Source organism: Cebus imitator, unplaced genomic scaffold, assembly GCF_001604975.1.
Source record: "Cebus imitator isolate Cc_AM_T3 unplaced genomic scaffold, Cebus_imitator-1.0 Scaffold76, whole genome shotgun sequence".
Classification (NCBI taxonomy): Eukaryota; Metazoa; Chordata; class Mammalia; order Primates; family Cebidae; genus Cebus; species Cebus imitator.
This window is the reverse complement of record NW_016107391.1, coordinates 12,834,011-12,849,530: the sequence shown is the minus strand read 5'-3', so window position 1 is coordinate 12,849,530 and position 15,520 is coordinate 12,834,011. Positions and strand designations below refer to the sequence as shown.

Here is a 15,520-nt window from a genome sequence, read left to right as displayed (position 1 = left end):
CAAAGAATTACAAATCATTCTTTTATAAAGACACAAGCACATGTATATTCATTGTGGCACTGTTTGCAATAGCAAAGACCTGTAACCAACCCAAAAGCCTATTGATGATAGACTGGACAAAGAAAATGTGGCACATAGATGCCATGTAATACTATGCAGTCATAAAAAACGATGAGTTAATGTCCTTTGTAGGGACATGGATGAATCTGGAAACCATCATTCTCAGCAAACTGACACAAGAACAGAAAATCAAACACTGCTTGTTCTCACTCATAGGCAGGTGTTGAACAATGAGAACACATAGACGGAGGGGAGCATCACACACTGGGGTCTGTTGGGGGTGGTTAGGGGAGGGACAGCAAGTGGTGGGGAGGTTGGGGAGAGAGAACATGGGGATAAATGCCAGATATAGGTGATTGGGGGATGGAGGCAGCAAACCACTTTGCCATGTATGTACCTATGCAACAATCCTGCATAATCTGCACCTGTACCCCAGAACCTAAAGTACAATTTAAAGAAAAAAGGTGGGGGCTTCAAGTCTATAGGCAAATTTAAAATTTTTCTGGTTGACAATTGGTGGAGTTTATCTGAAGACCTGGGATCAGTAGAAAGGAAATGTTCAGGTTAAGCTAAAGGATTGTGGAGACCAAGTTTTATTATGCAGAGGAAGCTCTCAGACAGCAGACTTCAGAGAGTGAAGGTTGTAAAATGTTTCTTATCTGACCTAAAAGGGTGCCTGGCTCTTAGTTGATTATTTCCTGGGTCTAAAAAGGGAGCAAAGAAAGAGGAAAGGAGATTCTCTATAGAATGTGGATTTTTCCCACAATGGACTGCTTTGCAGGGCCATTTCAAGATATGGCAGAAAAACATGTCATGGTATTAAATATTCTTGTTTTCTTCCTTCTTATGCCAGAGTCAGATTGGAAAGTGCACAATATACAGGATTAAATAAAACTCATCTGATGAGAATTTATGGTTTTTAGGGCATTAATCCCCAGACCCCATAGATAGGAATTTTGGCAAGGTTTAAAAACAAAACAAAACAAAAACCAGAGCTTTGTCCTCAAAAGGTTTTAGTAAATACCCCATGCTCTTAGTTGGGAATCCTGATGAACAATAGCCTAGCGGCAGATAGAAAGAAGTTTATGATAGTAAAATCCAGCCCAAGTCAGCTTAGTCCCTCATTGGATGAAGGTGATCTTCCTCCTTCTATTAATTACAAAGCATAGGGGATTCTCTGTCTGAAGGAAATAAGATTATTTAGAGCTCCTCCATATTTTTAGACACAGGGTCTGTAAGGCCAATCAAAAATTACCTGAAGTAGACCAACAAGAAAAAGTAGACCAAGAAGAAAATAAATTCAAGAAGTTAAATAGATTAGTTAATTTAACTTTACAAACACTGTGATAGGATGAGAAATTTCCTAACAGACCAATATTATAACCATTCTTCAGACAACTACTGTGGACAAAATAACTCCACAAATACTTAAAAAAGATTTAAGAAAGACTAAAAGATACGGAAGGAAAGAAACAATTGCAAGTGCATTTTCCGTTTTCATAGATTCTAGCCTGAGAGCAGTCCCAGTCAGGTGGCATGACTAGAACTTTACTAGAAAACCCACAGAAGAATCAGAGAATAGAGTTCAGGACCATCAAAAACATTGAGAAACAATAGAGTTAAAAAGTAAGATCTGGACATCTTCAAGGAGCTGTCCCAGATTGAAGCCTGTCAGGGTCCAATGCAAATGAGGCTGATTCCCACTCTGGTCAGCATAATGTAGGCCCCCACAGAAAAGATCCCTGCAGGGCTCTGTGCGACAGCCATTGATATCCTGACTACAGTAGAACAAAATACAAAGCCTCCCCTTTCACAGCTTCTCATCTGCCAAGCTTTCCCTGCTGTGGCACAGTGTACCCTTCACGCAGATGACAATGCCACCATGCAGAATGGCGGAGAGTGCTTGTGGGCCTATGTGTCAGTGACCCTGGAACAAGTTGCCCAGTGGCATGATGAGCAGGGCCACAATGGACTGTGGTATGTGATGCAAGTGGTGAGCCAGCTCCTGGATCCCCATACCTCAGAGTTCACTGCAGCCTTTGTGGGCAGCCTTGTTTCCACCCTCAACTCCAAGGCAGGGCGGGAGCTGGGGGAGAATCTAGACCAGATTCTTCATGCCATCCTCAGTAAGATGCAACAGGCAGATACTCTCAGTGTCATGCAGTCTCTGATCATGGTGGTCACTCATCTGGTGCACACTCAGCTAGAACCTCTATTCCTGTGTAGCCTCCCAGGACCTACTGGCAAACCTGCCCTAGAGTTTGTGATGGCTGAGTGGACGAGCCGACAGCACCTGTTCTATGGACAGTATGAAGGCAAAGTCAGCTCTGTAGAACTCTGTAAGCTGCTCCAGCATGACATCAATGCAGATGACAAATGGCTACAGGATATTCATGTGAAGGGAGAGGAGATCTACAGCATGGATGAGGGCATCCGCACCCGCTCTAAGTCAGCCAAAAACCCAGAACGCTGGACAAACATTCCTTTGCTGGTCAAGATCCTAAAGCTGATCATTAACGAGCTCTCCAATGTCATGGAGGCTAATGCTGCTCGCCAGGCCACTCCTGCAGAGTGGAGTCAAGATGACTCCACTGATATGTGGGAGGACCAGGAGGAGAAAGAGGAGGAGGAGGAAGATGGTTTAGCTGGCCAACTTTTATCTGACACTCTTGCTACAAGTAAATATGAGGAGGATTACTACGAGGATGATGAGGAAGATGACCCTGATGCCCTGAAGGATCTTCTCTATCAGATTGATCTGCAGGCATATCTGACAGATTTCCTCTGCCAGTTTGCTCAGCAGCCCTGCTACATAATGTTTTCGGGCCACCTTAATGACAACAGGAGGTGAGTTCTACAAACCATCAGCATCTAAAAAGGGGAGCCTTTCTACATTTGCTCCTTTTGACCCAGCACAAACCATTTTGCAGCCCTCAGCGGCCTTAAGATGCACTTTTTTCCTCAACCTAAAGTGGCATATTGACCTTTGGCCCTTGGCCTCAGCGGTGACACTGATGACAACTCAGACCAGGCTCACCAGTGCCGGTCACTTAGGAATGCTGGAACAAAGGACATTTTTCAAAGTTCCCGTGAAGACATTCCATCTCTGGAACCTTTTTTCTCCCCAACTCTGCCCCAACCTCTGTTCCTAGAGCCCTCTGCTGGCCAGTCCAGAAACGTTATTGCCCAGAAGAATTATGTGTTCATGGATTATTTTGCCCTGCCTCAGGAACACAGGAAGTCACTACCATTTATATTCTAAAACAGACCTATCTACGTTCATAGGACTTCTGATGTGTTCAGATAGGAATCCTCAAGAGAGATCATTATGCTTTCTGCCCTGGACCACTGCTGCTCTGGGTTCTCAGGAGGAACAGGCAGGAGCAGCTTCTTTCTAAGCCTTTCCAGTGACCTCTGCCTTGCTTCCCTTCTACAACACTAAGGCTCCTCTGTCAGAGGAGGTCATCTTGTTTTTGCCTCATTGCATGACATAACCTTTCCTCTTAAGCTGTTCCTATATATACATGCACACACAAAATAAGCCAGACAGTTGGCAATTTGATTTTCCTTTTTTAGAAAAAATAAAATGGGGAAAAGGGATTTTTTTTTAATTCACCTGACCCAACTATATTTAATATGCCTCTCCCACACATTACCACAGAGTCTGACATTCAAAAATTATCCCCTCTCCCTCGGGAAGTCTCTAAAGTGGTTAAGTTTTAACCCTCAAATTTGCAACATGTATTTTTCTAGGACAGTAAAGTAATCTTTACAAATGAAAGAAAAAAAAGTAAGATCTAATATTTAAAATCTACAAAGAACTAAAACAGATTTACAAAAAAAAAACCCATTCAAAAGTGGGCTAAGGATATAAACAGACACTTTACAAAAGAAGACATATATGAGGACAACAAACATATGAAAAAATGCTCATCATCACTGGTCATTAGCGAAATGCAAATCAAAACTACATTGAGATACCATCTCATGCCAGTTAGAATGGTGATCATTAAAAATTCTGGAGACAACAGATGCTGGAGAGGATATGGAGAAATAGGAATACTTTTACACTGTTGGTGGGAGTGTAAATTAGTGCAACCATTGTGGAAGACAGTGTGGCGATTCCTCAAGGACCTAGAAATAGAAATTCCATTTGACACAACAATCCCATTACTGGGTATATACCCAAAGGATTATAAATCATTCTATTATAAAAACATATGCACACTTACTGCAGCACTGTTTACAATTGCGAAGACCTGAAATCAACCCAAATGCCCATCGATGATAGACTGGACGAGGAAAATGTGGCACATATACGCCATGGAATACCATGCAGCCATAAAAAAAACAATGAGTTCGTATCCTTTGTAGGGAGATGGATGAATCTGGAAACCATCATTCTCAGCAAACTGACACAGGAGCAGAAAATCAAACACCTCATATTCTCATTCATAGGCGGTTGTTGAACAATGAGAACGCATGGACACAGGGAGGGGAGCATCAACAGATGGGGTCTATTGCTGGAGCCTGGGGTTGGACAGAGGGGGTGGGGAGGTTGGGGGGAGAGAACATGGGGATAAATGCCAGATGTAGATGACAGGGGGATAGAGGCAGCAAACCGCCTTGCCATGTATGTACCTATAAATAAAAATTTGTTCAAATCTCTGGCTGACATCTGAATAAAGGTTCACAGAGAGGATTCAAAATATCCTAGTTAAACTTGAAAGAACTGAATTGGAATTTGAGTTGCTGCCCATGAGGCAAAGTGGCTGGTTACATCCAACCAAGATAATTGCTTGCTAAACAAAATATCACTCTTTGAAAGAATCTAACAGAAATAAATCTCTTTAAAATATAACCTAGGTAAAACCCAAGATAGAATACTGAATTATCCAAAATACAGAGAAATGTAAGAATGTAACCTATTTTTAAGAGAAAAGAAAATCAATGGGGACAGAACTTGAGATGGTCCAATCAATATGTATAAATCAAATTTATTTCTTCATATAAGCAACAAATAGAGAATTTTAAAAGGAAATTATTTACTTTAAAATTATATTTAACAAATTAACAAAATATATGCAACATCTCTATGTTGAGATAACCAGAACATTACTGAAAGTTTAAAAGAATTATAAAAGAGATATACCCTATTTACGTATTATAACACACAGTATTGCAAAGATATCAGGTTTCTCTATACGTCTCAATCTAATCTATAGATATCTTCTAATTGATATATAGATTAATTAAATCAAATAAAAATAACAGTAGTTGTTTGTTACAACTCAGAAGCTAATTCTAGAATCGATGTCAAATCTAAATAACAAAATAGATTCAGCAACCAAAGAAGAAAAAGAGGATGAGGAAGAGGACACAAAGCAATCACAATGAAGCTTGAGCCCCTAAGGCCAAGAATTATTATAAAGACATAAAAATGTAAAAGAAAAGAGAGATAGTCCCATGGAATCTGTGGGCAAGTCTAGAAACAAATCCAACACTTATACAGTTGCTTAATTTATGATAAAGTTTACAGTGCAGTGAGGAAAGGGCAATGTTTCAATAAACGGATCAGTTTGATGCCTATATTTTTTAAAAAGAAAAACCACAGTTTTACATTATACATAAAAATTAACACCAAATGTTATATAGATCTAATTGTGAAAAGTGTAACACTAAACCTTTAGGACAACAACAAATTATCTTCTTGACATCAGGGCTAGGGAGAGATTTATTAAACAGTGCACAAGAGTACAAATTCTAAAGGAAAATAGAAACTTGATGTATCATACTACATTAAAATTAAAGCTTTCTCTTATCAAATTACACAGTTGGGAGAGTGAAATGACAAATCCCTTGGCAGAAAAAGATATTTATAGTACATATTACAACATGACTCAAATTTAAGATATATAAATATTCAGTTCTACAAATCAATAAAAAAATAAAACAACCCCATAGAGAAATCTGCAAGAACAGGTACTTGTTCTTAACAGACTAACTCGTCCTCAGCTTTCCCAGTATTTCCTTCTAGTCCTTAGATCATTCAATCAAATTGTTCTCCATTTCTCAGGAATCTGTAGATATTCTTATCTGAAGCTTCTCCTCTTTACCTGTACACTATGTAATAAGTGACACCTAAGGTCTGCCCACTGGAAAATCCCCCATCATGTGTACGCTAACACATACACATTTGCTTTGAGTGCTAACAGTTAGTGGGACAGTAGTGCAGTTGCAATCCACATTGGACCAATATCAACATAAGAGTTAACCCATTTAAAAAATTTTTTTACTTTAAATTCCGAGATACATGTGCAGACATGCAGGTTTGTTACATAGGTATATGTGTGCTAGGGTGGTTTGCTGCACCTATTGACCTGTCCTCTAAGTTCCCTTCCCTCACCCTTCACCCCCCAACAGGTGCTGGTGTGTGTTGTTCTCCTCCCTGTGTCCATGTGTTCTCATTGTTCAACATCCACTTATGAGAACATGAGGTGTTTGATTTTTTGTTCCTGTGTTTGTTTGCTGAGGATGAAGGCTTCCAGCCTCATCCATGTCCCTGCAAAGGACATGATCTCATTCTTTTCTATGGCTGATAGTATTCCATGGTATATATGTATCACATTTTCTTTATCTAGTCTATCATTGATGGGCAATTGGGTTGGTTCCATGTCTTTGCTGTTGTAAATAGTGTTGCCATAAATATACATTTGCATGTGTCTTTATACTAGAATGATTTACATCCTTTTGGGTATATACCCAGTAATGGAATTGCTGGGTCAAATGGCATTTCTGGTTCTATATCCTTGAGGAATTGCCACACTGTCTTTCACAATGGTTGAACTAATTTACACTTTCACCAACAATGTAAAAGCATTTCTATTTCTCCACATCCTCACCAGTATCTACTGTTTCTTGACTTTTTAATAATTACCATTCTGACTGGTGTGAGGTATTATCTCATTGTGGTTTTGGTTTCCATTTCTCTAATGATAAGTGATGTTAAACTTTTTTCCATGTTTGTTGGCTGCATGTGTGTCTTCTTTTGCAAAATATCTCTTCATATCCTTTGTTCTTTTTGATTGGGTTGTTTTCTCTTTGTAAATTTGTTTAAATTCCCTGTAAACTCTGAATATCAGATCTTTTCAGATAGGGAAATTACAAAATTTTTCTCCCACTCTGTTTGTTGTCCGTTCACTCCATGATAATTTCTTTTGCTGTGCAGAAGCTCTTTAGTTTAATTAGATGCAATTTGCCAATTTTGGCTAGGGTTTTTTTTTTTTTTTTTTCAATTGCTTTTAGTGCTTGTTTTTGCTTTGTTGTTGTTGTTTGTTTTTGGTTTGGTTAGGTTTGGTTTGCTTGAGACAAAGTCTCACTCTGTTGCCCAAACTGGAGTGCAATGGCACAATGTTGGCTCACTATGACCTCTGACTCCCGGGTAAAAAGCGATTCTCCTACCTCAGCCTGCCGAGTAGCTGGGATTACAGGTGTGTGCCAACATGCCTAGCTAATTTTTGTATTTTTAGCAGAGATAGGGTTTCACCATATTAGCCAGGATGATCTTGATCTCCTAACCTCATGATCCACCCAACTAGGCCTCCCAAAGTGCTGGGATTTCACGCATGAGCCACGAGCCATGGCATCTGGCCACTTTCAGTGTTTTTGTCACAAAATTTTTGTCCTTATCTATGTCCTGGATGGTATTGCTTAGGTTTTCTTCCAGGATTTTTATGGTCTGGAGTTTACATTTAAGTCTTCAACCGATATTGAGTTAATTTTTATGTAAGGTGTAAGGAACAGGGTCCAGTTTCAGTTTTCTGCATGTGGCTAGCCAGTTTTCCCAATGCCATATACTGAATGGGGAATCATTTCCCGATTGCTTGTTTTTGTCAGGTTTGTCAAAGATCTGCTGATTGTGGATGTGTGGTGTTATTTCTGAGGTCTCTGTTCTGATCCATTGGTCTATATGTCTGTTTTGGTTCCAGTATCATGCTGTTTTGGTTACTGTAGCCTTGTTGCATAGTTTCAAGTCAGGTAGCATAATGCCTCCGGCTTTGTTCTTTTTGTTTATGATTTTCTTGGCTATATGGGGTCATCTTTGATTTCATATGTTATTTTTTCTAATTCAGTGAAGAATGTCAACGGTAGTTTGGTGGGAATAGCATTGAATCTATAAATTACTTTGAACATTATGGTCATTTTCACAATAATCATTCTTCCTCTCCATTAGGATGCAATGTGTTTCCATTTGTTTATGGCCTTTCTTATTTCCTTGAGCAGTGGTTTGTAGTTCTCCTTGAAGAGTCCTTCACATCCCTTGTTAACTGTGTTCCTAGGTATTTTATTCTCTTTGTAGCAATTGTGAATGGGAGTTCATTCATGATTTTGCTCTCTGCTTGTCTCTTGTTAGTGTATAGGAAAGCCTATGAGTTTTACACATCGATTTTGTATCCTGAGACTTTGCTGAAGCTGCTTATCAGCTTAAGAAGTTTTGGGTTGAGAAGATGGGATTTTCTAAATATAGAATCATATCATCTGCAAATAGAGCAATTTGACTTCCTCGTTCTATTTGGATACCCTTTATTTCTTTCTCCTGCCTGATTGCTGTAACCAAAACTTCCAATAGTATGTTGAGTAGGAGTGGTGAGAGAGGACATCCTTGTCTTGTGCTAGTTTTCAAAGGAAATTCTTCCAGCTTTTGCCCATTCAATATGATATTGGCTTTGGGTTTGTCAAAAATAGCTCGTATTATTTTGAGATATATTCCATCAATTCCCAGTTTTTTGAGAGTTTTTATCATGAAGGATGTTGAATTTTATCAAAGGCCTTTTCTACATCTATTGAGTTAATCATGTGGTTTTTGTCTTTGGTTCTGTTTATGTGATGTACCATGTTTATTGATTTGTGTATGTAGAACCAGCCTTGTATCCCAGGGATGAAGCTGACTTGATCATAGTGGATAAGATTTTGGATGTGCTGCTGGATTCAGTTTGTCAGTATTTTATTGAGAATTTTCACATAGATGTTCATCAGGGATATTGGCTTGAAGTTTTCTTTTTTTGTTTCTGCCAGATTTTGGTGTCAGGATGATGCTGGCTTCATAAAATGAGTTACAGAGGATCCCTCCTTTTCAACTGTTTGGAATAGTTTCAGAAGGAATGGTACCAGCTATTCTATATACCTCTGGTAGAATTTGGCTGTGAATCCATCTGGTGCTGGGCTTTTTTTTGGTTGGTAGGCTATTAATTACTGCCTCAATTTCAGAACTTGTTACTGGTCTCTTCAGGGATTCCACTTCTTCCTGGTTTAGTCTTGGGATGGTGTATGTGTCCAAGAATTTATCCATTTCTTCTGGATTTTCTAATTTCTTTGTGTAGAGGTGTTTAGAGTTTTCTGTGATGGTAGTTTGTATTTCTGTGGGGTCAGTGGTGATATCCCTTTTATTATTTTTGTGTGTGTCTAGTTGATTCTTCTCTCTTTTCTGTTACTGTAGCTAGCACTCTATTTTGTTATTTTTTTCAAAACTCCAGCTCGTGGCTTCATTGATTGTATTTGGAGGGTTTTTCATGTCTCTATCTCCTTCAATTCTGCTCTGATCTTAGTTATTCCTTGTCTTCTGCTAGCTTTTGGATTAGTTTGCTATTTCTTCGCTAGCTTCTTTTTTTTTTTTTTTTTTTTTTTTTTTTTTTTTTTTTTTTTTTTTTTTGTTTTTTTTTCTTTTTTTTCGCTCTAGTTTCTTTTTTTTTTTTTCCATTTATTTATTTTATTGTATTTTAGGTTTTGGGGTACATGCGAAGGACATGCAAAATTGTTGCATAGGAACACACATGGCAGTGTGATCCGCTGCCCTCCTCCCCATCACCCACATCTGGCATCCCTCCCCCCGCTATCCCCCCCCAGCTCCCCACCCCCCGCTAGCTTCTTTTTAAAATTGTAATGTTAGGGTGTTGATTTGATATCTTTCTACCTTTCTGATGTGGCCATCTATTGCTATAAATTTTCCTCTTAAAACTGTTTTATCTGTGTCCCAGAGATTCTGGTACATTATCTCTTTGTTCTCATTGGTTTCAAAGAACTTCTTGATTTCAGCTTTAATTTCATTATTTACCCAGGAGTCATTCAGGAGCAGGTTGTTCAATTTCCATGTAATTGTGTGGTTTTGAGTGAGTTTCTTAATCCTGAGCTCTAATTTTTTTTGCACAGTGTTCTGAGAGACGATTTGTTATGATTTCCATTCTTTTGCATTTGCTGAGGAGTGTTTTACTTCCAATTATGTGGCTAATTTTAGTATAAGTGCCATGAGGCCTGAGAAGAATGTGTTTTCTGTTGCTATGTGGTAGAGAGTTCTGTAGATGTCTGTTAGATCCATTTGATCCAGAGCTGAGTTCAAGTCTTGAATATCCTTGTTAATTTTCTGTCTTGTTGACCTGCCTAATATTGACAATGGGTGTTAAAGTCTCCCTCTATTATTGTGTGGGAGTCAAAATCTCCTTATAGGTTTCAAAGACCTTGTTTTATGAATCTGGGTGCTCCAGTACTGGGTGCATGTATATTTAGGATAGTTGAATTGATTCCTTTACCATTATGCAATGCCTTTCTTTGTCTTTTTGACCTTTGCTGGTTTAAAGTTTGTTTTGTTGGAGACTAGGATTGCAACCCCTGTTTTGTTTATTTTCTTTTGCTTTCCATTTTGCTTGGTAAATATTTCTCCATCCCTTTATTTTGAGCCTATGTGTGTGTTTGCATGTGAGATGGGTCTCCTGAATATAGTACACCAATGGGTCTTCACTTATGATCCAATTTGCAAGTCTGTATCTTTTAATTGGGAAACTTAGACCATTGACATTTAAGGTTAGTATTGTTATGTGTGTATTTGAGCCTGTCATCATGATGCTATGTGATTATTTTGCACACTAGTTGATGCAGTTGCTTCATAACGTTACTGGTCTTTATATTTTGGCATGTTTTTACAGTGGCTGGTACCAGTTTTTCCTTTCCATATATTAGTGCTTTCTTCAGGAGCTTTTGCAAGACAGGCCTGGTGGTGATGAAATCCCTCAGAATTTCCTTGTCTGGAAAGGATTTTATTTCTCTTTTGCTTATGAAGCTTAGTTTGGCTGGAAATAAAATTCTGGGTTGAATTTTTTTTTTTATGATTTTCTTAACCGCCACCATATTTATTAGTTACATTACGTTTTGGCCAATCAGTGCAATGTAACAAATTTTAAAGTTAATTCTTTCAGCAGAATGAGTAAAGCTGTAATAGATAATTTATTTAACTGGAAAACCTAGTAGGTACCCATAAGAAAAAAGATTCATTCCCTGTGAAAAATGTTTGTAGGAATCTGTTGTTGTTGTCGCTGTTGTTGTTATTTGAATATGCTCTATGTCTGCTCTAGGGTTTGGTTTGGAATATATTTTGTGGCTCTAATGACTGTATTTTAAAAAACCCTACCTCCACTAACAGTTGGTAAAGGCCTCTTTTTAGGAAAGTTTGTTGCTTTTTTTTATTTTTTAAAGGAAAGCTGCTCTTTGCTCAGTATAGTGTTTTGAAAGTGAACATGGTAAAAAAAAACACTTTAAAAATAAAGATACACAATTTATATTTGAAAATAAAAACTTTCTGCTGGTGAGATTATTTATAGTTTCTTATTTTTAAAGGAAGCTTTCAATTTTATGTTGCTCTTGAATGTCTAATGGGCAGAAAACAGATTATAACAAAAATATGGTAACCACACAGTACTCAGCTTTTCAGTATGTTTTTGGTCAAACTTCATTTAGACACTAGCATTTAGAAGAACAACCACAGTGATGCTTCTGTTATTTATTTATTTATTTATTTATTTAATTATTTATGTATTTTTAGAGGAAGAAAGAGAGAAAGAAAGAGAAAGAATTAAAAAAAACAAAAGAAAAAAAAAAGTATGAAGGAAAGGAAGAAAGAAGAAGAGGGAGAGAGAACAGGGGTGTTGCATTATTGCCCAGGCTAGAATGTAGTCTAGAAATGGGTATGCCTGTAATTATGTTTAATAATAGAGACATTAAAAAAATGAGGGAAGAAAATAATTAACAAGCAGCCAACCAATATTTCATTTAAACCTAATAAATAGGTGTGATGTGGTACTGATAAGAGTGTATATTTTGTGTATGTAAAGTGGAGAGTTCTATAAATGTTAATTAAGTCTACTTGTTCCGGATCTGAGTTCAAGTCCTGGATATCAATGTTAACTTTCTGTCTCATTGATCTGTCTAATATTGATGTTGAAGTCTCCCACTATTATTGTGTGGGAGTCCAAGTCTCTTTATAAGTCTTATATATCAGGGTATCCCTGTATTGGGTGCATATATATTTAGGATCTTTAGCTCTTCTTGTTACATTGATCCTTTTATCTTTATGTAATATCCTTCTTTGCTTCTTTTAATCTTTGTTGCTTTGAAGTCTATTTTATCAGCAAAAAATGTAACTCCTGCTTTCTATTTATTTATTTTTGCTCTCCATTTGGTTGGTAAATTTTTCTCCATCCCTTTGTTTTGAGTCTTTGTGTATCCTTGCATGTGAGATGGTTTTGGATGTAGCATACCGATGAGTCTTGGCTTTTTTTGCTGTCTGTGTCTTTGGATTGGGGGATTTAGTCAATTTAAATTTAGAATTAATAACAATATATGTGAGTTTGACACTGCCATTTAATGTTAGCTGGCTGTTTTGCCCCTTAGTTGATGCAATTTCTCAATTATATTGATGCTCTTTATTTTTTGGTATTTTTTAGAAAGGCTGATACTGGTTGTTCCTTTCTATTTGTAGTGGTTCTTTCAGAAGCTCTTGTAAAGCAGGCCTGGTGGTGATGAAATCTCTGAGTGCTTGCTTGTTCACAAAAGATTTTATTTTTGCTTCACTTATGAAGCTTAGTTTGGCTGGATGTAAAATTCTGGGTTGAAAGTTCTTTTCTTTAAAGATGTTGAATATTGGCCCCCACTCTCTTCTGTCTTGTAGGGTTTCTGCTGAGAGATCTGCTGTGAGTCTGATGGGCTTCCCTTTATGGGTAACCTGACCTTTCTCTCTGGCTGCCCTCAGTATTTTCTCTTTCATTTCAACCCTGGTGAATCTGGCGATTACGTGCCTTGAGGTTGGTCTTCTTGAGGGATATCTTTGCGGTGTTCTCTGTATTACCTGGAATTGAATATTGTCCTGCCTTGCTAGGTTGGGAAAGCTTTCCTGAATAATATCCTGAAGCGTATTTTCCAGCTTGGATTGATTCTCTTTGTCACATTCAGGTACACCTATCAAACGTAGATTAGGTCTTTTCACATAGTCCCATATTTCTTGGAGACTTTGCTCATCTTTTTTATCCTTTTTTCTCTAATCTTGTCTTTTTGTTTTATTTCATTAAGTTGGTCTTCGACCTCTGATATCTTTTCTTCTGCTTGATCAATTAGGCTATTAAAACTTGTGCATAGTTCACGAAGTTCTTGTGTTGTGTTTTTCAGCTCCATTAATTCACTTATATTCCTCTCTGAATTGTGTGTTAACATTTCGTCAAACCTTTTTTCAAAGTTCTTAGTTTCTTTGCATTGAGTTAGAACAAGTTCTTTTAATTCCCAGAAGTTTTTTATCATCCACTTTTTAAAGCCTGCTTCCGCTAATGGAACACACTCGTTCTCCATCAGGCCTTGTTCCATTGCTGATGAGGAACTGTGATCCCCTGTAGAGGGAGAAGCGTTCTGATTTTGGGTATTCTCAGCCTTTTTAGGCTGTTTTCTTCCCTTCATTATAGATTTATACATCTGTGGTCTTTATAATTACCGTCTTTATAATTGGGTTTCTGAGTGGATGTCCAACTTATTGATTCTTGGCGCTAAAATCTGAGCAAACCACTGCGCCGGCCAAAACAGCGGCTTTAATTTTTTTTTTTTTAAGAATGTTGAATATTGGCCCCAATCTCTTCTGGCTTGTAGGGTTGTTCCATTTGGCTGGTAAATATCCTCCATCCATTTATTTTGTTGAGAGGTCTCAAACTGTTGAGAGGACTAAAACTCCCTTTTAGTCTGATGGGCTTCCATTTGTAGGTGACCTGGCCTTTCACTCTGGCTACTCTTAACATATTTTCCTTCATTTCAACCTTGGAGAATCTGATGATTATGTGTCTTGGGGTTGATCTTCTCTTGAAATATCTTAGTGATGTTCTCTGTATTTCCTGAATTTGCATGTTGGCCTGTCTTACTAGGTTGGGGAAGTTCTCCTGGATAATATCCTAAAGTGTGTTTTCCAGCTTGTTTCCATTCCTTATCTCCTTCAGGTACTCCAATCAATTGTAGGTTCAGTCTTTTTACCTAGTATCATATTTCTTGGAGGCTTTGTTCATTCGTTTTTCTTCTTTTTTCTTTAATCTTGTCTGTATGCCTTATTTCAGCAAGGTGGTCTTCAAACTCTCATATCGTTTCCTCTGCTTGGTCAATTTGGCTTTGTGTTATAGTCACAAAGTTACTGATATGTGTTTTTCAGCTCCATCATGTCATTTATTTTTCTCTCTAAAATGATTATTCTAGTCCTTTTATAAAGGTTCTTAGCTTCTTTGCATTGGGTTAGAACATGCTCCTTTAGCTTAGTCAAGTTGTTTATTATCCATTTTCTGAAGCCAACTTCTGTCAACCATCCATCTCATCCTCTGTCCAGTTCCATGACCTTGCTGGAGAGGTGTTGCAATTATTTGGAGTATAACAGGCATTCTGGCCTTTTGGGTTTTTTGAATTATTTTTTTGTTGTTGATTCTTTTCATCTTCATGAGTTTTTCTTGTTTCAATCTTTGAGGTTGCTAACCTTTGGATGGGGTTTGTGTGGGAACTTTTTTATTGTTGATGCTGTTGTTGCTTTTTGTTTGTGTGTTTTTCTTTCAATGGTCAGGTCCCTCTTCTCTATGGCTGCTGCAGTTTTCTGAGTGTTCACATCAGGCCCTATTCATTTGATTCTCTCCTGTGCCTGGTTATGTCACTCAAGGAGGCAGGAGAACAGAAAAGATGGGCACCTGCTCTTTCTTCTGGGATCTGTGACTTTGAGGGGCACCAACCTGATGCCAGTAGGATCGCTTCTATATAGGGTATTTGACAAACCCTGTTAGGAGGTCTCACCCAGTTGGCTTGGGGAGTAGGACCCATTTAACTAAGCACCTTGACTGTCCCTTGGTGGAGAATGTGTGCTTTGTTTGGGGAAAACCCACTCCTCTGGGCTGCCCAGATCCCTCAGAACTACCAGGAGGAAAGACTAAGTCTGCTGCTCTGCAGAGACTGTGGATACCCCTCCCACTAGAGGTTCAGGCCCAGGAAAATCAGGGTCCCGTCCCTGAGTCCTTGGTGGGAGTTGGAGTTCTTGCCAGGAGGCCCCACCCAGTGAGGAAGGATCAGGGTCAGGCCTAAGTAGGTGCTCTGGCTGCAGTCTGCCACAACCAGTGTGTTGGGCTGTAGA

General features: G+C 38.3%; 1 protein-coding gene across 1 annotated transcript; it reads left to right on the top strand.

Moving 5' to 3' along the window:
* Window positions 1–1,702: 1,702 nt before the first annotated feature.
* LOC108307198 (importin-9-like) lies at window positions 1,703–3,841 on the top strand. The gene has a single exon (XM_037739943.1). The coding sequence runs from the start codon at window positions 1,943–1,945 to the stop codon at window positions 2,909–2,911; it is 969 nt and encodes a 322-aa protein (XP_037595871.1). The 5' UTR covers window positions 1,703–1,942; the 3' UTR covers window positions 2,912–3,841.
* The last annotated feature ends 11,679 nt before the right edge of the window (window positions 3,842–15,520 follow it).

Coding starts and splice junctions, on each gene's coding strand:
- LOC108307198 (XM_037739943.1), top strand. CDS start 1,943: ATGCAGAATGGCGGAGAGTGCTTGTGGGCCTATGTGTCAGTGACCCTG.